This window comes from Ursus arctos, unplaced genomic scaffold (genome assembly GCF_023065955.2).
Source record: "Ursus arctos isolate Adak ecotype North America unplaced genomic scaffold, UrsArc2.0 scaffold_19, whole genome shotgun sequence".
Taxonomy (NCBI): Eukaryota; Metazoa; Chordata; class Mammalia; order Carnivora; family Ursidae; genus Ursus; species Ursus arctos.
In genome coordinates, this window is record NW_026622863.1 from 51,840,128 (window position 1) to 51,861,728 (window position 21,601).

At 47.0% G+C, this 21,601-nt stretch overlaps 1 protein-coding gene across 2 annotated transcripts; it reads left to right on the forward strand.

Moving 5' to 3' along the window:
- The first annotated feature begins 427 nt into the window (after positions 1-427).
- On the forward strand, positions 428-15,486 carry LOC113250159 (zinc finger protein 345-like). Of its 2 annotated transcripts, none has more exons than XM_048223716.2 (3): positions 428-657; positions 3,025-3,151; positions 6,815-15,486. In XM_048223716.2, the coding sequence occupies exons 1-3, from the start codon at positions 625-627 to the stop codon at positions 9,130-9,132; spliced, it is 2,478 nt and encodes an 825-aa protein (XP_048079673.2). In that variant the 5' UTR covers positions 428-624; the 3' UTR covers positions 9,133-15,486. The 2 variants fall into 2 exon arrangements, with proteins under 2 accessions (XP_048079673.2, XP_048079675.2); XM_048223718.2 differs by having other exon boundaries at positions 428-471.
- The last annotated feature ends 6,115 nt before the right edge of the window (positions 15,487-21,601 follow it).

A 21,601-nucleotide genomic window follows, 5' to 3' on the forward strand; every position in this document is an offset into this window, starting at 1 on the left:
AGATTCCTCTGTTCCTGAAGAAACTCGGTTTGCTAGTAAAATAACTGGCTATTTATACTTAAGGTTGGCAGTAGTATGCCTCAGAGTTTTCAAGAATGACAGAAGTCACATTGTGATGATAAAAAGCTTCACCAAGTCCAGGCACGTTGGTCCAGCACGGTGACCCGCTCTGTGTGATTCCATCTTTTCCTGGACTTGTGAAGCCCTCTCCTAAGAGGTCTCCGAGGTGATGCCTGTCTTTTAGCTTTTACTGACGTGTAGGGAGACCTAAGCGCGGAAGCCCAGGGCGGAGGACCCCTTTCTGAGACCGCCAGAGCTCCGGGAGCCACACCCCCCGGAAGAGCCTGGCCTCTGAGGGCGCAGTGCAGCGCAGAGCCAATGAGGGAAGGGGACACGGCCTTCCTAGCCGAGCGCATCCTCTGGGGGCGGGACTTCCGCTCTCATCCCCCGCTGGCGGTCTTTTAGCCTCAGGTTAGGTCCTTTTATCCGCTAAGGTTCCTGACCGCGGGTTCCGGCCCGGGGTGACTGACGGTGAGGACGCGAGGGGAGGCGCTGTCCTCGCCGCACACCGTTGAGTCCGGGTGTCCGTTCCCTTCCGGCCCCGCTGCCGGCCCACCGAGTCCGATGGCGGCGGCCGCGCCCAGGGACCCGGCTCAGGTAAACGCTCGTCCCCCGCCCTCCCCGCCGTCCCCCCACGCAGACCCGAAAGGCCCGGAGCGGGGCGCCTGCTCGCGTCCCTGCAGCCCAGGCCCCGGTGTCCGGGACAGGGAGGCGCCGGCGGGCGGGGGCCCGTGTGTGAGCGCCGGCGTGCTGGCTGCGGGAGCGGGCTGCGGGCTGAGGGGCCGGCTGGGGCAGAGGCTGGAGGCGGTCTGCGCCCCCAGCGGGGAACAGCACGTCTCCCTGCCTTGTGTCAGCAGCAAGGTGCGGCGCGGCCAGCGAGGCCTGTCCCCTCGCTGCCTGAGCAGTCCATGTCTCATGGCGGTAACGAGAGGTGGTCTAAGCCAGGTGTCAATAGGCTTTCCCCGGCCGCAGAGACGAGAACCCGCGGCGGGGGTGAGCGAGGAGGCAGGGAGCGCAGGAGGAGGGAGTTGCAGTGGTCGCTGGTATTGTCCACGGACTGCTGCCTTGTGCACCTTGGATGCTGGAGAACTGGTTGACTACTGGTCTACCTTCTGAGAAGGTCTAAGGCAAATTGTAGGTGTTGCAGGTGGGAGGAGAATGGGGGGAGTGAGGGAAAACCCCAGGGCTGTTGGTCTGTGAACCTTAAAAATTGCTCTTTTACCCTCAGAAGTGGGTTTATATGGAAAGGAAAGTGAACTACAATTCGGAGTAACCAAGCTGAGCCAAAACAGTAGGCCAATGTGGAGAACAAAAGAAGGGTAGTCTTTTTAAAGGGGAAAGGGGCAAAGTTGGGAAGGCTGTTGTTATAAACTACGAGTCCACTGGAGTAAGGTGGGAGTTGTGGCTTCTCATTGGCTGAGCTGTTGCTTGGGATGATCAGGAAATCGTGTATTTTGGCTCTGTGCTAGTGAAGTAGTATCCCCACATAAGGTCAAGTCTGTCTCTTCCTCTGTGGTCTGCAGTTGGTCACTGTGGCAGTGCCTGAGAGCTCCCTATGCTGCAACCTCCCAAGTCCATAGTAGTGAAGGTTCCAGTTGTTAATTTTCACAGTTCCTAGCAGCTGAAGGGATGGAAACTCCCGTTACCTGGATTGAGGGTAATGTGGGTTGATTTTCCTTGGGGATGTCGTACATTGTGTTGACATTGTTTACAGCCTCAGATGTGTCAGAAAAGCGTGAGTCATGGAATGAACTAGGGAGCTGGACAGCAACGTTTGGGAAATTAAGGGAAAGTTTCAAGATGGACAGTTTGAAAAGTGATGGCTGTTGTGTGGACCAGGGCGGAGATTTGGATCACAGTTAGGAAGGAATGCAGAGTGTAGTGGCAGTGCTGCTAGTAGGTCTCAAGGATGTGCTCAAGAATGGTTCTCTTGCACAGCCCGTGGTGTGGTTGATGGGCATTGTTGACATGGGAGAAAGAGAGAGAAAGATCTGGCAGATGATGTCCAGGGTTCCTTGGGGTGATTGGAAGAGATGGCTGAGGACATCTAAGATTGAGACAGGGTGACAGTGAGGTTGGGGGCTGCTCTGTATTCCGTGTTCTAGGGCTTCACCGGAATTTTGTGGTCAGCTTTTATGGTGTCTGGAGTGTTTCAGAGTCTTCCTGCTAGAAAAGCTCTGGGTCAAATGTTATTTGTGGTTTGCTGTGCCTGGCAGGGAGAACTCGAGGACTGGGGTTTTCACAAGTTTCAGTGGAGGATGGTTGGTTCCTGATTGTGTAGGGACAGCATGGGCAGCAGGGAAGTAGAAGAGGGTCTACGAGTATTCTGTGTTGACTGTGGTTGTGAGTGTCTGTTACTGAAGCGAGGATTAGAGGCAAATAAGGAGGGCTTCTCAGTAGCATTTGAGGCTTTCCCTCAGTGGGGATCCAGGAGAATACTGGGGTGATTCTGGAACCTGCTTGAGTTTGTCAAATATCCTTTGGGTGTCATGTGACAAGTACAAGTGTGAGACAAGGGAGAATCCTTGGGTGGCGCAGGAAGGTGTGGGAGTTCATCCTGGGGTCTGAAGACGTGAGAGCGGTACAGTCTACAGAATCCTGTACACATGGAGAGAAAGCGTGAGCTAAGGGCCTCAGGGCTCTGGTATTGAAGGCTTCCTGGGAAAGCAGGGCCTATAATTGTCTGCCTTGAGGGCACAATCTGGGAGACTCCCCGGGAATATCGTGTCAGAGGGATGGGACCTTGCAGGCCAAAGCCAGAGTCTCGATTGCGTCTGCGTGTCCCCGTGCCTCTGTTTGCTGTGGACTGAGCACAGTGAGTGATGGGAAGGTGAAAGGAGAGCGGCATTTGTGGCACCAGGACCTGGTATTTATTTTGAGGTGGGGAGACTGGGGTAGATGTGTGGGGGATTGGATTGTGGGTTCTCAGAATGTTCACGGTTTCATCTGTTCCTTTCATGAAAGGGTGGTGTGACCTTTGAGGACGTTGCCGTGTACTTCTCCTGGAAGGAATGGAAGCTTCTTGATGAGGCTCAGAGACGGCTGTACCACCATGTGATGCTGGAGAACTTTACGCTTATATCCTCACTGGGTAAGAGCCTCAGCCTCCCCTTTGACCTGGACTAGACTCTGTACTCCCGCTTCCCCCTCTCCATTGTCCAGGGTAGGTTTGTCCTTCTCTCGTGTGGACTGTGGGCACTGCTTGGTTCCCCAGCTTTCTGGGTAGTTGCTTTTTTTGCTAGCTCTCGGTTGTTGGTCTGCCCTTTCCTCTGCCCTGCAGGCCCCATATCCTTTGTGCTGAGCCCTGATCGGCTAAGATTAGAGGTCAGTGGTCATGCAGTGAGGCTGATGGATTGCACCTTGCTTGCCCTCTCCCTGGCTGGGTCCGTGTATCTAGATCCATGGCTTTTGGATGGCGTAGGTGTTGACCCTTCCCTTAGATGATATTTCCTTGTGCCTGCCTCTGCCTGAAATTGGAGGCATTGGTCCTGTCACTACTTTAGTGGACCTTGGGCTACTTCACAAGAATGTGCTGTATGGATCTTTTTGTAATGTTTACCTCTCTTCTGCCTGCCCCTCTCCTTCAAGTTTGTGACAAGTGTTTGAGAAATCAAATTGTATTATTAAAAGTATTGCATAATGATTTCATGTACTTAAACATTATGAAGTTATTACCAAAATGAAGTTAATCAACACAGCCATCACTTGGCGTAGTTACTTTTTTTATTGGTGGTGGTGAGAAAGCTTAGTATCTACCCTCTTAGCAAATTTCAGCTCTGCAGTGCAGTATTAAGTGTAGACATGCTGTATGTTAGTTCCTCAGAAGTGTATCATCTTGTAAATGAAAATGTGTATCCCTGACCACCATCTGCCCTCCCCCTCATGTGCACACGCGCTCCCTCGGTCTCTCTCTCACAAATAAATAAGTTAAAAAAAAAAAAAGGATATCCATGTAATTAGCATAATGTTTTCCAAGTTCATCCATGTTGTGGCAAGTGGCAGTGTTGCCTTTTATATGTCTGAGTTTTCCTGCACATATGTGTTTACTAAACGTTCTTTTTTTTGTGTGTTTTTTTTAAGATTTATTTATTTGTCAGAGAGAGACAGAGAGCGCGCGCGCACACGCAGAAGCAGGGGGAGTGACAGGGAGAGGGAGAAGCAGGCTCCCCGCTGAGCTAGGAGCCCAATGTGGGACTAGATCCCAGGTCCCTGGGCTCATGACCTGAGCGGAACACACACACTTAACCCACTGAGCCGTCTAGGCGTCCCATGTTTCCCAAATGTTCTTTGTCACATTACTATTTTGCTTAAGATTTTTAAGTTGTTTGTTTTTTTTGGTTTTGTTTTTGTTTTTTGTTTTGTTTTTTAGCGATCTCTACACCCCATGTGGGGCTAAAACGCACAACTCCGTGATCAAGTGTCTCATGCTCTACTTACTGTGCATGCCAGGGCCCCAAAATGTTCTTTGTGTCTTTAAACCCTGACCCACACCTAAAGATGTTGCTGTATATCGGGTATTATGAACAGTACTGCAGTGGATACGGAGGTGCAGATAGTTTGTGGAGATACTGATTTTGTTGCCTGGGGATACACACATAGCTAGAAGTGGCAGTGGTGGAATATATTGCAGTTCTGTTTTTAACTTTTTGTGTACCCTTCCTAATGTGTCCCATCATGACTTCCTAATGTGTATGCCCAGCAAAGGTATTCAGGGATTCGCTCTTTTCCACATCCTCACCAACTGGTCTTGTCTTTTTACTAGCCATTGTAATAAGTACAAGGTGATACCTTGTGTTGGTTTTCATTTCTCTGATGATCAGTGATTGTGAGCTCGTGTTGGGCCCTTGAACATCTCCTTTTCCCTCTTTTGTGTTTCTTTGGCTCTGCTGCAACTTTTTTTTTTTTTTTTTAAGATTGTATTCATTTATTTGAGAGAGAGAGAGCAGGATGGGGGGAGGGTCAGAGGGAGAAGCAGAGTCCCTGCTGAGCAGGGAGCCGGATGTGGGACTCCATCCTGGGACTCCAGGATCATGACCCAAGCTGAAGGCAGTCGCTTAACCAACTGAGCCACCCAGGCGCCCCCTGCTGCAACTTTTAAATTTAGTATAGTCCTACTTGTTTGCTTTTGCTTTCGTTATATAAACTTTGGGTGTCCTGTTCAAAAAATCATTGCCAGCAGAAAGGTTGAAGAGGCTTTTCCCTCTGTTTTTGCTGGGAGTTTTAGGGTTCAGGTCATAGGTTTCAGTCTTCAGTCAATGATACGTGCGTTCCAAGGGGTGCTGTAAGATGGGGATCCACTCTTACTGTTTTTTCATTTGTGTACTGAGAGTTCACAGCAGTAGGAAAGAGGTTATTTTTTCCCCCAGTGTAGTTCTTGGCATAATTGTCAAAGAGTAGTCGACTGTGTATGTGTGGCTGTCCTTACAGGCTTTTCATTCCATTCCGTTGTTCTGTTTTGGATTGTATAGCTTTGTAATCTAGTTTGAAATCAGAAATGTGCTGCCTAAAGATTTGATCTTCTCTCTGAAGATTGCTTTGGCTTTAGGCTTTGGTTGACTTGGTGGCAAATAGTCCAGTGCCCTCTGTGGAGCAGGAAGCTGGAGGCTCTTCTGAGCAAGGACTGCAGTGGCACCCACCCTGTGGCTGGCGGAGATAGCCCCAGCCCTTATTTCGCACCCATCACCCACGGCTCTGCCAGTGGAGTCTCCAGCCGACTTTTCTGTGTGCTTGTGCCCTCTCTTATGCTCCTCTGTATACTAGTCTGTCTTAATTGGACTGTTGAGCCCTCCGAGGCTAATGTCATTCATGGACAGCTGTTGCATTGATTTTCCTTGGGGCTTAGGGTGGTATCTCTGATTCTACCTTGCTGCTGATAACAGCCCCGTGGGACATTTTTCTGTGTCTGTTGTGTCCTGAGTAGCACTGAGTAACAGTGCTGGCGGTCCACTTGGCCTGTTTTCGTACAGTCTTTCTATCTTCCTGGTACCCCGAAGTTGCTCAGCTAGGGCTTACAGGGAGGAGTGCTTTGTGTATCAAAGCATGGCCATGCTCCAGACATGACCAGGTGCGCTCATAGGGAGCCTGTCTGTCATGAGTGGCAGCCGGCAACGGTGTGATATCCGACCTGTGTTAGGTCATACCGGGCACCTTTGTTTGTTCAGTCAGAGTTCGGTGCCATTGCCGATGGCCACACCCCGTTTCTGTCTTTCCTTCCTTGCTGTTGACATTTTTGTGTCAAGTGGATTCTACCTCTTTGGTAATTCCGTGAATGCCAGTACAGGGATAATCCTTGCATCTCAGGCACCCACGTCCCACCTATTTCTGTCACTGCTCTTTCTGTGTACCTCAGTGTTCACCCCCAGACATTTTGAAATGAGATATTCACATGTCCTTAAACTCCCCTTGACTGAAGTCAGTTTCGTGATACTGGATTGTGCCGCAGCCTTTTACTCAGCCAGACACCAGTAGCAGAAACGCTTCTACACAAACCTTTGGGCTGAGAACAAGTTGCAGACCCTGGCTTGCTTTCTTGTGTCATACCCTAGGTTTTTGTCCTTCTAGGCTGCTCTCCGTAATACTTTGACCAGTTGGGCCCAGTTACGCACAGTGGCCACTCCTTCAGTTGAATTCCATCTCCTTTGTGTGGAAAAGCACGCCGTACACTCCTGCCTAGATGAATCGGGTGCATGCGTGTGATGGGCTCAGCCCCTCGCGATAGTCAACACGAATTTCACCAGCGTTTCTTTGCCTTCAGGTTGCTGCTGTGGAGCAGAGGGTGAGGAGGCACCCTTTGCACAGAGCACTACTGTAGGCGCGTCACAGGCCGGGACGCCCACGGCAGCTGTGTCTTCCCGGAAGACCCACCCCTGTGAGCTGTGTGGTCCAGTCTTGAGAGACATTTTCCACTTGGCTGAGCACCAGGGAAAAGGAAACAGCCAGAAACTGTTGAGGTGTGGGGCATGTGGGAAACAATTTTATTTCAGTGCAAAGTCTCAGCCGAAGCAGGAACAGCACCTGGGAGCAAAACCCTGCAGAAGCTGTGTGGACGGGGCCTCTGTGGTGAAGAGCTGGGGATTCCATGGTTCAGGAAAGCCCTTTACCTGTGGAGAAGTTCAGAAGGACTTCCTCTCTGGCTCCGTGCATCTGCAGCCAGAGGCCACTCACACTGGGGAGAAGCCACACACGATCACCCAGTGCAGGACAACTTTACAAAGCAGGAAAAGTCATCATCCTCGGGGAGAATGTAAGAAAGCCTTTGGTCCCAAACACACAGATACTCAGGACCAGGGTGTCCACTTTGGAAGACAGTCCTTTGTGTGCAGTGAATGTGGGAAAATATTCAGGTACAAATCCTTATTTGCTATACACCAGAGATATCATACTGGAGAAAGATACGAGTTTGGGCAATGCGGAAAATCCCTTAGGCAAAGATCAACCCTGAATGAACGTGGAAAGAGTCACAGTGGATCCAGGCAGCCCACGTGCAGCAGATGTGGGAAATCTTTAGGTCGGAAATCTGTCCTCATTCACCCCCAGAGATGGCACAGTGGAGGGAAGAGTTATGTTTGCAGTGGATGTGCAAAATCTGATAGCTGTAGCTCAGAGATGATTACCCGTAGGGTTGAACCTGGGGAAAGCTCTTACAAGTGTCGTGCCTGTGCAAAATCTTTTCCCTCTATGTCTACCCTCTGTTATCATCAGAGATCTCATGCAGGAGAAAGACGGTATGAGTGTAGTGAATGTGGGAAATCTTTTACCAGTAATTCTGCCCTCCGTTCTCACCAGAGAGTTCACACTGGACAAAAGCCTTATACATGCAATGAGTGTGGGAAATCTTTTGCTGGCAGTTCTGCCCTACGTTATCATCAAACAGTTCACAGTGGAGTAAGGCCTTACGAGTGCAGCGAATGTGGGAAATCTTTTGCTGGTAGTTTTATCTTACGTTATCACCAGAGAGTTCACACTGGAGAAAGGCCTTATGAGTGCAGTGAATGCGGAAAATCCTTTATCCGAAAAACTAGCCTCAGTGTACACATAAAGGTTCACTCAGGTGAACGGCCTTATGAGTGTAATGAATGTGGGAAGAATTTTACTGCCAGTTCTGCCCTCCGTCATCATCAGAGAGTTCACACTGGAGAACGTCCTTATGAGTGCTGTGAATGTGGGAAATCTTACACTGCTCGTTCTGCCCTCCGTTCACACCAGAGACTTCATACTGGGGAACGGCCTTATGAGTGCCGTGAATGTGGGAAATGTTTTACTTTCAGTTCTGCCCTATCTTCTCATCGGAGACTTCATACTGGACAAAGGCCTTATGAGTGCTGTGAATGTGGGAAATCTTACACTGCTAGTTCTACCCTCCGTTCTCACCAGAGACTTCACACTGGAGAACGGCCTTATGAGTGCCATGAATGTGGGAAATCTTTTACCAGTAGTTCTGCCCTCCGTTATCACCAGAGACTTCACACTGGACAAAAGCCCTATAAGTGCAGTGAATGTGGGAAATCTTTTATCACTAGTAATCAACATCGTGCTCACCAGAGAGTTCACAGTGGAGAGAGGCCTTATGAATGCAGCGAATGTGGCAAATCCTTTCCCCGTAAAGGTAGCCTCAGTGTACACAAAATGGTTCACTCAGGTGACCGGCCTTATGAGTGTAACGTATGTGGGAAATCATTTATTGCTAGTTCTGCCCTCCGTCGTCACCAGAGAGTTCACACTGGAGAAAGGCCTTATGAATGCCATGAATGTGGGAAATCATTTACTGCTAGTTCTGCCCTCCGTTATCACCAGAGACTTCACACTGGACAGAAGCCTTATCAGTGCAATCAATGTGGGAAATCTTTTATCACTAGTAATCAACATCGTACTCACCAGAGTGTTCACAGTGGAGAGAGGCCTTATGAATGCAGTGAATGTGGCAAATCCTTTCCTCGAAAAGATAGCCTCAGTGTACACAAAAAGGTTCACTCAGGTAAACGGCCTTATGAGTGTAATGAATGTGGAAAATCATTTACTGCTAGTTCTGCCCTCCACCGTCACCAGAGACTTCACACTGGAAAAAGGCCTTAGAATGCCATGAATGTGGGAAATCTTTTTATCAGTCATAATGGTTTAGATATCATTACAGTCTACACAGTGCATGAAGGATTTAAAATAGCACTGTGAGGCAGCCACCTACCAGAATCCAACTTTGTTCACCTGAATATCCACAGTGGAGTGACTTCTCCTACGTTCCGGCTGTTTTTGTTAAAATTCAGAACCTGCACTGTGCTTTCGCTGTGAATGCAGTCATTGCAAGATGGAAGTCACTGTCAGTGTCTGTGGCAGATGTCCTTTCACTTCTGCCATCTGGCAGTTCCCAATAATGTGCATAAGTCACCACCCCAACATGGTTAATGATGCAGACCTGTCTGCTTTTTCATTTGCTCATCTAAAGTGTGGGTAACTGGAACTCCTCGTTCTGTTCTACGTTATGGCATGGATGAGACCCAGTGTTGATCCACAGTGAGTGATCTGAGTTCTGGGTGGTGACTGGCACAGGAAGGCCAAATCCAATGGGGATGTTGTTGGTCTCGTGATGCTTTGATGACTCTGCAGCTTCCAAATCACCACACAGGACTTGAGTGCCACGTGTTGCTCTGATTTATGCATTAGTAAATGCCGTCTTTGTTTAATTACGTTTAGTCTTAGACATTGTGTGCACTCTAAGGGGTGGTTTCATTTTTTTTTTTAAAGATTTTATTTATTTGACAGGCAGCGAGAGAGGGAACACAGGCAGGGGGAGTGGGAGAGGAAGAAGCAGACTCCCAGCAGAGCAGCCTGTTGTGGGGCTCGATCCCAGAACACCGGGATCATGCCCTGAGCCGAAGGCAGAGGCTTAACGACTGCGCCACCCAGGCCCCCCTCTAAGGGGTGATTTCAAAGCAGGATTGTGCTTTCCCATCATGAAGGAAAGAGCAGAGTGCATTGCATCCCAAACTTGCTGTGTCTCTGAGCTGATAATCGCAAATAAATAATATCGACATACATATATATATGAATACTCCAACTTGTGTGTGAATTTGCATTATAACCCAAGACCTTTGTGATGGACTGAATTGTTTACAGTCTCAGATGTGTCAGAAAAGCGTGAGTCATGGAATGAACTAGGGAGCTGGACAGCAACGTTTGGGAAATTAAGGGAAAGTTTCAAGATTGAGGGTTTGAAAAGTGATGGCTGTTGTGTGGACCAGGGCGGAGATTTGGATCACAGTTAGGAAGGAATGCAGAGTGTAGTGGCAGTGCTGCTAGTAGGTCAAGTATCCTACTAGGATGTGCTCAAGAATGGTTCTCTTGCACAGCCCGTGGTGTGGTTGATGGGCATTGTTGACATGGGAGAAAGAGAGAGAAAGATCTGGCAGATGATGTCCAGGGTTCCTTGGGGTGATTGGAAGAGATGGCTGAGGACATCTAAGATTGAGACAAGGTGACAGGTTGGGGGCTGCTCTGTATTCCGTGTTCTAGGGCTTCACCGGAATTTTGTGGTCAGCTTTTATGGTGTCTGGAGTGTTTCAGAGTCTTCCTGCTAGAAAAGCTCTGGGTCAAATGTTATTTGTGGTTTGCTGTGCCTGGCAGGGAGATCTTTAGGGCTGGGTTTTTCACAAGGTTCAGTGGAGGATGGTTGGTTCCTGATTGTGTAGGGACAGCATGGGCAGCAGGGAAGTAGAAGAGGGTCTACGAGTATTCTGTGTTGACAGTTGTTGTGAGTGTCTGTTACTGAAGCGACGATTAGAGGCAAATAAGGAGGGCTTCTCAGTAGCATTTGAGGCTTTCCCTCAGTGGGGATCCAGGAGAATACTGGGGTGATTCTGGAACCTGCTTGAGTTTGTCAAATATCCTTTGGGTGTCATGTGACAAGTACAAGTGTGAGTCAAGGGAGAAGCCTTTGGTGTGGGGCAGGAAGGTGTGGGAGTTCATCCTGGGGTCTGAGGTCGTGAGAGCGGTACAGTCTACAGAATCCTGTACACATGGAGAGGAAGCATGAGCTAAGGGCCTCAGAGCTCTGGTATTGAAGGCTTCCTGGGAAAGTAGGGCCTATAATTGTCTGCCTTGAGGGCACAGTCTGGGAGACTCCCTGGGAATATCGTGTCAGAGGCATGGGACCTTGCAGGCCAAACCCAGAGCTTCGATTGTGTCTCCGTGTCCCCCTGCCTGTTACTGCTGTGGACTGAGCACAGTGATTGATGGGAGGTGAGAGGAGAGCAGCATTAGTGGCACCAGGACCTGGCATCTATTCTGAGGTACGGAGATGGGTAGATGTGTGGTGGATTGGATTATGGGTTCTCAGAGAGAGAATGTTCATGGTTTCATCTGTCCCTTTCATGACAGGGTGGTGTGACCTTTGAGGACATTGTTGTATACTTCCGTCCTCATTCATCCTCAGAGATGGCACAGTAGAGAAAACTGTTTGCAGTGGATGTGCAAAATGTCTTAACCGTAGCTCAGTATTGATTACTAATAGGGTTCGTCCTGGAGAAAGGCCTTGTAAGTGTAGTGACTGTGCCAAATCATTTACCACTATGTCTGTCCCCCATTATCATTAGAGAGCTCAGAGTGGGGGAATACCGTATGTGTGCAGTGAATGTGGGAAGTCTTTTATCGCCAGGACTGGCATCTTTACTCACTAGAGTTTACATTGGAGAAAGGCCTTTTGTGTGCATGACTGTGGAAGGTACTTTTTCCAGAAAAGCAACCTCAAGATTTGCTGAGGTGAATGACCTTAGAAGTGTAATGGTTGTGGGAAATGTGTTATTTTTTAAAAGATTCATTTATTTGTTTTATAGAGGGAGAGAACACTGAAGGGTTGGGCAAATGGAGAGAATCTTCAAGCTGACTCCTGTTGAGCCTGGAGCCAGAATCGAGCTTGATTCCATGACCCAGGAGATCATGACCTGAGCCGAAACAAAGAGTTGGACACTTAACCAGTTGAGCCACCTAGGTGCCCCAAATGTGGGAAATCTTTTAAGTAGAGGGCAGCATTCATTCACTACTAGAGAATTCATGCAGGAGAAAGGCTTTTGAGTGCAATGAATGTGGAAAATCTCTTACTGGTCATACTACTTTTAATTATCATCAAAGAGTTTACACTGGAGAAAGGCCTTAGGAGTGCTGGGATGTGCAAAACCTTTCAGCCAAAGCTCCAGTCTCCTTAAAGCAAAAAGTACGTAGTTGATACGTCGTTAGGAGTGATATTATGAACTGAATCTTTATGTTTACTAAAATTCATAGGTTAAATTCCTATACTTCAGTGCGATAGGATTAGGAGTTGAGGTGATGTCTTTGGGAGGGAATTGCAGTTAGAATATGTCATGAGTGTGGAGCCCTCACGAATGGGATTATTGTCCTCATAAGAGTTCTGAGAGAGTTTGCTTCCTCTATCATGTAAGGACCATTTTTGAAGATAATCTATAAATCAGGATCTCACCAGACACAGAACTAGACCCTATAAGGAGTGTAACGCCAGATATCCAGCCCCCAGGACTGAAAAATAAATTTGTGTTTTTACAAGCCACCTAATTTATGATGTTTTTAGGGCAGCCCGAGGGAAGACAAATGTGAAGAATATAGGTGATCGTTTGGCCAAAGATACGGTTTTAGAAAAATCAGAATTCACACTGGGATAAGGTGAATGACACCATTCCTTTATCCAGTCATCTCTATTCATTCCATATTGGAGAGTTGACATTGCAGAAAGGCTTTAAAATAACACAGAAGGTGATGTTTCCTTACTTTGTGTAATTCCAATGGGGGAGAACCTAGTGAGGCAGCCACCTTCCTGAATTGAACTTTGTTCACCTGAATGTCTACGGTGGAGTGACTTCCCATAAGTTCCAGCTATTTGGGGAAAATTTAGGAGGCATTGTGCTTTCTGATGTGTGCAGAGTCCTTGCTAGATTGAAGTCACTGACCGTTTCTGTAGCAGAAGTTTAACTTCTGCCACCTGGCAGTTCCCAATAATGTACATCAGTCACCATCCTAACATACTTAAGGATGCTGAGCTCTCTGGTTTGTCATTGTTGATGGAAATTATGGACAACTGGAACTTCTCATTCCCTTCTAAGTTAAGGCATGGATGTGACCCAGTATTTATCCACAGTATGTGATCAGAGTTCTGGGTGGTGTCTTGCAGAGAAAAACCAAATCTCTTAGGGATGTTGTTGGTCTTTTGGTGCCCAACTTGTCAGGTGGGGCCAGGGCCTTGCCCAGAAGGAGGGAATGGGGGTAGGATTCTGTACAGCAACTTGGTGAGGTCTTTTCCTTTGCAGACCCAAGTGTGAGTGTGGTCACATCTCAATTGGGACAGTAAGAAAGGGGTTGAGCCATGTGGGGAGCAGGGTAGAACATGCCGGTAGACCACCATGCTAGGTGGGAGGGCAGGGGTGGTTCATGGGGACTGGAGTAGACACCTGGAGGGAGCACGCCTGGGGATGCGATTTAGGCGGGACCCTATGGGCTGAGTTTCCTTTCTTCCTCTGGAGGCAGATTTCCCACTGTGGGTCCCTAAGGCAATGCCCTGCCTAGAGCTCCAGCTGCTCTTTCCCCAGATGTCCCCTGAGGGACACATCACAGACCATGTGGCCTGGAGACGATGGCATGTACAAATGGTATTCAGTCTTTGAGCCAGTTAGGGACTCAATCTCCATAGCAATTATGTTTCAAAATATATTGTTAAGAGATAAATTAATAACACGAAATGAACCATAGATCCAGAAAGCTTAGAGAACGCTAAGCAGGATAAATGCCAAAAAATACCCCAATGTAGGCATATTATTTTCAACTTCCTTGAAATCATAAAGTTTTGAAAGAAGCCTGAGGGAAAAAATACCTTAGCTCCAGAAGAACTAAGACTTACATCCATCCTCTCAGAAACCATGCAAGCAAAAAGGGAGAGGAGTTAAATATTTGAAGTTTTGAGAGAAAAACTGATCAGGCTAGAATTCTGTTCATTGCAAAATTATCCTTCAACAGTGCAGGGCAAATAGGCTTTCTAAAAGAAAAACTAGGGAATTTGTTGCCAATAAACCTGCCATCTTAGTCCATTTGGGGTGATATAACAAAATACTAGAGGCCAGGTAATTTATTATAAAGATAAACATTCATTTCTGACAGTTCTGCAGCCTGGAAGTCCAAGATCAAGGTGCCAGCCTGGGTGAGTTCTCTGGTCAAGATCCTTCTCCTGGTTCATAGTTTGCTTTTCTTTCTGTGTCCTTCCATGATTGAAGAAATCAGGGATCCTGGTGGAACCTTTTTTTTTTTTCCTTAAATTTTTTTTGAGAGGGTGTGCGCACTTGCAAACTGGGGGAGGGGCAGATGGAGAGGGAGAAGCAGCTCCCTGCTGAGCGGGGAGCCCAGTGTGGGACCTGGATCCCAGGACCCCGAGACCATGACCTGAGCCAAAGGCAGATGCTTAACTGACTGAGCCACCCAGGCGTGCCAGTGGAACCTCTTTCAGTAAACCCATTCATGAGGAGTCCAACCTCATGACCTAAGCACCTCCCAAAGCCCCATCTCTTAATAATATCACATTTTGGGGTTAGGATTTCATCATATGGATTTGTGGAAAGGGGGTGACAATGAGCTCTTCCATGCAAGAATTGTTAAAAGAACTTGTTTAGAGATAAGGAGAATGATACAGGTCAGAAATTTGGATCTACATAAAGGAAGATCATTGCAGGAGGAATAAGTAAAGGTCAAATAAAAAGTATTTTTCTTTTATTATTATTTTAAAAGTTTGATTTATTAGAGTGGGGTGAGGGAGGCAGAGGGAGAGAGATTCTCAAGCAGACTCCCCTGCTTAGTTCTGAGCTTGATCCGGGGCTCGATTTCAGGACCCTGAGATCATGACCTGAGGTGACATCAAGAGTCAGATGCTTAACTAACTGAGCCAGCCAGGTGCCCCTATTGTTATTACTATTTTTAATTTTAAGTAGGCTCCACACTGAACATGAGGCTTGAACTCATGACCCTGAGTTTAAAAGTTGCATGCTCTCCTAACTGAGCCAAAGAGGTGCCCCAAGAGTGTTACTTTTTTTAATTCTTAATGTAACAGAACAATTTTTTTGCAGTAGTAACACCAACAATATATTCTGTTATTTATGATTATCTTAGTGTGTGTGTGCTCTTATCATGCTTTTGTATTCGTGGGATGTATGACATCAATGGTACAAGGGACCGGAGGGGGAAATTGAGATTATTTTGTTATTACAAGGTACTCACATTATCCGTGAAGTGGTATAGTGTTTGAAAAGTATATTTGGATTAGTTGTCAGTGTTTATTGAAAACTCTAGGACAACTAATTAAAAAAGTAAAAAAAAAAGCATAATTGATATGCTAAGAAACAAAGAAACAGAATCATATAAAATGCTCAGTTAAAACCACAAAAAGCAGGAAAAGAGTGGAAGACAAAGTGGAACAACAAAAAAGGTGACAAATAGAAATTGGTAACAAATATGGTATATATTAATCTGACTATATCAGTAATCACTTTTTTAAAAAGATTTTAGTTATTAGAGAGAGTGAGAGAGCACAAGATGTGGGAGGGTCAGAGGGAGAAGCAGAGATTGGGGCTCAATCCTGGGACTCCAGGATCATGACCTGAGCCAAAGGCCTACGCTTAACCAACTGAGCCACCCAGGCGCCCCTCAATAATCACCTTGAATGGCAAAAAACTAGTAAAAGATTTTCAGAGTGGGTCCCAAACCAAGATCCAACTATGTATTGTCTACAAAAGCTGTGCAATAATTTTTACGGCTCTAAGTTTATAGTAATTTGTTACAGGAACAATAGAAAAGGACTAGAAGAACAGACATGCAAAGAAATGAAGTAATTGAGGGGCGCCTGGGTGGCTCAGTCGGTTAAGCGTCTGCCTTTGGCTCAGCTCGGGATCTCAGGGTCCTGGGATCGAGTCCCACATCGGGCTCCCTGCTCAGTGGGGAGCCTGCTGCTCTCTCTGCCTGCTGCTCCCCTGCTTGTACTCTATCTCTCTGTATGTCAAATAAATAAATAAAATCTTTAAAAAAAATGAAGTAATTGAAAAAGACATAGAGCAAGTCAATGAGGGCTCACTTCTTTATAAAGTTTCTCCCTGTGTGTGACATAGTAGGGTCAGTGTTGGTAAGTAAACTGCTTTATTTACTGTGACTTCATTGCTTAGCAGTACCCATTAACTGTCATCAGGCAAAAGTATAACTTTATATTGATATTTCATCATAAAATTATGCAGGTATGACTAGGTCAGAAATGACCTTAGAATTATAGAGTACAAAAGTCAGTTGGTCACCTGTTTAGCTAGTTGGAAAACATTCAGGTCATTGTGTTTAATGAAACACACCCTTTATCTGATTGTGAAAGTTCTGTGAATGGGAGGTATTGGAAGGATACAGCCCCATCACAGAATATTGCATGAAATTAACCCGATAAATATTTACAAGGTGTGTATAATTTTATAAATATGAGATCATACTCCAAAAATATGAAGGTTTGGAATTAAACAATCTTTTAAATTTCATCACTGGCTTAGAAATACACAAAGATCAGTGGAATAGAATAGAGAGCCCAGAAATAAACTTGTGCATATATGGGTTTGTCTATTTAGTTAGACAAAGGAGCCAAGAATGTACAATTCAGAAAGGATAGTCTCTTCAATAAATTATGTTGGCCAAACTGGGCAGTTACATGCAAAAGAATGAATCTGGGGCGCCTGGGTAGCGCAGTCGTTGGGCGTCTGCCTTCGGCTCAGGGCGTGATCCCGGCGTTCTGGGATCGAGTCCCGCATCGGGCTCCTCCGCTGGGAGCCTGCTTCTTCCTCTCCCACTCCCCCTGCTTGTGTTCCCTCTCTCGCTGGCTGTCTCTCTCTGTCAAATAAATAAATAAAAAATCTTAAAAAAAAAAAAAAAAGGATGAATCTGGACCCCAGCTTTATACCATAAATGAAAATCAGCTCAAAATGGATGAAAGATTTGAATGTATGACCTGAAACCATAAATCTCCTAGAAGAAAACATGTGGGTGATCTCCTTGCCATTGGTCCTGGTAATGATTTTTTTGGATTTGACACCAAATATACAGTCATGGCTACGCAAGTGCAAACATTTGTCAAAAGTCCATGAATTGTGTATTTAAAATGGGTACACTTTATTGTTTTTAAATTGTGCTTCAATGAAGTGAGAACTAGCTTGTTTAAATGGTCACTAGGATCAACAGCCTAGCCTTCTTGTACAAAAGGGGACCCAGAGAGGTCTGTCTTTTCTTTCTTTCTTTCTTTCTTTCTTTCTTTCTTTCTTTCTTTCTTCTTTCTTTTTTTTTTTTTTTTTTGATTTTATTTATTTGACAGACAGCCAGTGAGAGAGGGAACACAAGCAGGGAGAGTGGGAGAGGAAGAAGCAGGTTTCCCAGCGGAGCAGGGAGCCCGATGAGGGGCTCATTCCAGTACCCTGGGATCATGCCCTGGGCCGAAGGCAGAAGATTAACACTTAACGACTGAGCCACTCAGGCGCCCCGAGGTATATCTTTCTGTGAGAGAATGGGGAAGGGACTTCCCCAATGTCATACAAGTTATGTAAGACCTGAGGCCAGAATGCAGGTCGCCTGACACCCAAGCAGGATTTCTTTCACACACACACACACACACACACACACACACACACACACACACACCGTCTTCCACGTAAAGACTGCATCTGACTTCCCTGAATGAACATGGGCACATCCCTCCAAAGACAGGCTCTGGGTCAGGGGCCAAAAGGCAGCTGTCCACTTTCGCCTCCAGGTGACCATGATGCCTGAAGTGCTGGTTGACTTGTCCAGTAGTTTGTGTCTTGAGGATAAGCTCTGCCTGCCAGGGTGGGGAGGAAGGAAAGTAATCCCCCAGGATTCTTTTACCTGGCCCCAGGGCTGGTCTCTGATCACTCAGAGACAGAATCTTGAACATATTCAAGGATGTTGAGGTCTAAGGGGGGCACTGAAAAGAGAACAGTTCAAACATCTTCATTTCTAAAAGTTAGAATTTTTCTTTTCATTTGAATTATCAAGGAGAGAACCTTGCTTTTTTTTTTTTTTTTTTTTTTTTTTTTTAGATTTTATTTATTTGACAAAGAGAGCACAAGCAGGGGGAGCAGCCAAGGGAGAGGGAGAAGCAGGCTCCCTGCTGAGCAGAGAGCCAGATGCCGGGCTCCATCCCAGGATCTTGGGATCATGATCTGGGCTGAAGGCAGAGTGTAAAGATTACTTAAATAAATAAATAAATAAAATCTTAAAAAAAAAAAAATACCCACAAAACTCCAGTTTGTCTAAGTGTAAAGAAAGCTCCACTTGAAGGATTGGTTTTTCTTTGCGCTTTTTTTTTTTAGTTTTTATTTATTTATTTATTTGAGATGGGGGGGGCCGAGGGAGGGGGAGAAGCAGACTCCTGGATGAGCAGGGAATCCTATGCAGGGCTCAACGCTGGGCTTGATCCCAGGACCTTGGGATCACGGCCTGAGCTGAAGGAAGTCACTTAACCATCTGAGCCACCCAGGCGCCCCTGAAGGATTGGTTTTTGAAACTCTCAGAATCACTTTTCTTTTCCTCAAATGTGTTGTAGGTTCTAGCTGTGATAGAGTAACAGGGTCTGAGTGACAGCCTGCACAGTGGAGAGCAGAATTATGTATGGGGTTAAGAGAGGAAGCAGAGCCCCAGAAGCAGGCTACTGCAATAGTCCAGGTGAACTGGTTGTTGAACCAGATGGTGGCTGTAGAAGTGATAGGAGGGATTGGATTCTGGGTCCATTTTTAAAGAAGGGCCAAGTAGACTTTTGGATATCGTAGGTGAGGGAGAGAAAGGAGGAGTCAAAAAGAGCCCCAGTCGTTTTGGTCCTAGCAGCCGAAGCAAAGGAAGCTCCATGAACTAGAATGGTGAAGTTGGTAGATGGTTAATTTTCATTGGGACTATCAGGAGTTTTGTTTGGCCCTGTTAAGAATCTATGATGTTTCAGAGAATGGTGAGTGAAGTCATTAAGTAGGCAGCTGGATACACAGGACTGGAAACCTGGGGAGCAGTTCAAGAAGCAGACATTCAAAAGTGGTGGCTATGGTGTGGACCAGGATAGAGCTTTGGATTAACATGGAGGAGGGGGAATTCATGTTATGGTGATGCTCTTAATAGGTTAGGAAGATGGTAAAGAGGACTGAGTCTGTTGCTCAGGCACATGGTTGAGGGTGGTGGGCACAGAAAGATGAAGGGAGGATTGTCTGGCAGGTGACCAAGGCTTCCATGGGATGCGTCATCATGAGACAGTTGTGGAGGCATGGGAGTAATTGAGACAAGAGGACACTGCCAGGTTCCTGCTTACTCACAACTGTACAGAATCAGCATAATTTTGTAGTGAGCTTTGGTGGGGTCTGGGGTTTTTCAGTCTTGCTGGTGGATAAGATCTGGAGCAAAGGTGGTCATCTGTGAGAGTCACTATACCTGGCAGAGGGACCAGTGGTGCTGGGATTTTAATGAAAATTTCTTAGAGAATAATGGATAATGGCTGCTGAGGGGAGAGCAAGTGCAGCACAGAAGTGGAAGAGGGCATGGGTGTCTCAAACTCACATGGAGTTCTAAGTGGTTAATACTGCAGAAAGGTCAGAGGTAGGCTGAGAGGCCTTCAAAGCAGCATTCAGGGCTTTCCTGGGCCGTGGGATCCATCAGAGGTCTGGTGTTGTGCTGGATGGTGTTTGAATTTGTCAAGCACTCTTTGGATGCCATGTGCCAAGCACCTGGGTGAGTCCAGGGAGATGCCTGTGGAGTGGGACAGGGGGAGGTGGTGGTGACGTTAAAATGTGACTTTGGTGTCTGGAGGTGTGAGAAAGTATGGTCCACAGAATGATGTGCATGTAGAAAGAAAGCGTGACCTGATGTCTCCAGGGCCTTGCTATTGGGAACTGAAGATGAAACTGTGAAGCCAGGTTTGGTTGTATCTGAGAGTCATGATCTTGGGGACCCCAGGGTTATTGCCTGGCAGGAGGGTTTGGGCCCTGAAGGCCAGCCCCACTCTTTAGATGGCATCTGCCTACCTGCCTGTTGGTGGTGAGGTCTGAGCAGAGTATTAATGTGACCACTAGGAGGGCATGGGCATCAGTGGGACCAGGGACTGCTATCTCCTCAGAGATGTGGATCTCTGGAGGAAGATGAGTTTGTATTGTGGGACCTCAGAGAGGCTACTCCTGATTTCATCTGTCCCTATCATGACAGGTGCTATGACATTTGAGGACATGCTTATATATTTGTGGGAGGAGTGGGGGTTCCTGGATGAGGTTCAGAGATGCCTGTACCACAATGTGAATCGGAAGAACTTTGCACTTTATCCTCATATCCTCACTGGGCAAGGCACTCATACCCTCCCCGGTGCCCTGATCTAGGCTTCACATCCCCCCTCTCCAACCCTGCTTTCCCCAGAGGGTGCTCTTCCTTCTCACATCAGGACTACGGACACTGCTTCCATCCCCAGTTCCCTGGGCAGGCCCTGTGGTTGATAGGACTGGATTGTTTGCACTGACCTCTTCCCTCCCCTACAGCCCCAACATCTGCTGCCCAGAAGCCTCACAGGGAAAGATTCAGCATCAGTACTCCTACAGTGAGCTGAAGGATCCTGCCTTGCTTGCGTTCTCCCTGGCTGGTGACTGTATTTATGTCCATGGCACGTCTGTACCTTAGGTTTTGCTTCCTTACTTCAGCTGACATCTCCTTGTGCTGGCTTGTGCCAGGAATTACTTGTATTCTCATGGCTGCTGCTATCTGGACCATGAGCTGTTTTTCAAGCCTCCCACTCACTTCTCTTTATAGTGTTTAGATCTCTTTTCTGTGGTCTGTTGTGTGCTGACCTGCCCTGGCCCAGTACTAGCCACTCATCTGGCATTTTTTCCCCCATAGTTGCTCAACTAGGACCTGGAAGAGTTCTTTCCGCATCACAGGTTGGACATGACCCAAGCCACAGCAGGTTGGGCTCAGAGGGGGCCTGGACCTGGTAGATGGCAGCTGGGGGGAGTGTGTTGTCACTTCAGATCACACCAGCACCCTGTCTTGTTCAACCAGGGTTTTGGTGCCATTGCCAGTGGCCGCACCCCAGTCCGTCCGTCCGTCCCTCCCTCCCTCCCTCCCTCCCTTCCTTCCTTCCTTCCTTCCTTCCTTCCAAGATTTTATGTATTTATTTGTCAGAGAGAGAGTAGAAGCAGGGGAAGCAGCAGGCAGAGGGAGAGAAGCAGTCTTCCTGCTGAGCAAGGAGCCCAATATGGAACTTGATGGATCATGACCTGAGCCTAAGGCAGAGCTTAACCGACTGAGCCACCCAGGCATCCTCTATCTTTCCATTGTTGGTATTTTGCTGACTTGTTGAAGCCTAGGGAAAATCTCCCCCTTCTGTATTCTGCATCCTACCCATCCCTCTCACCACTCCTTCTGAAGTGCTCTGCAACATTGGCCTGCACATGTTGTGTCCTGAGGTGTACACGTATCCTGATACTGGCCGTGAACTCCCACT

What these genes read in the sequence shown, in the direction of transcription:
- LOC113250159 (XM_048223716.2), top strand. Translation starts at nt 625, where the DNA reads ATGGCGGCGGCCGCGCCCAGGGACCCGGCTCAG. An exon ending in CGCCCAGGGACCCGGCTCAG is followed by an intron (nt 658 to 3,024) that starts GTAAACGCTCGT and finishes CTTTCATGAAAG; the next exon opens with GGTGGTGTGACCTTTGAGGA. An exon ending in TACGCTTATATCCTCACTGG is followed by an intron (nt 3,152 to 6,814) that starts GTAAGAGCCTCA and finishes CTTTGCCTTCAG; the next exon opens with GTTGCTGCTGTGGAGCAGAG.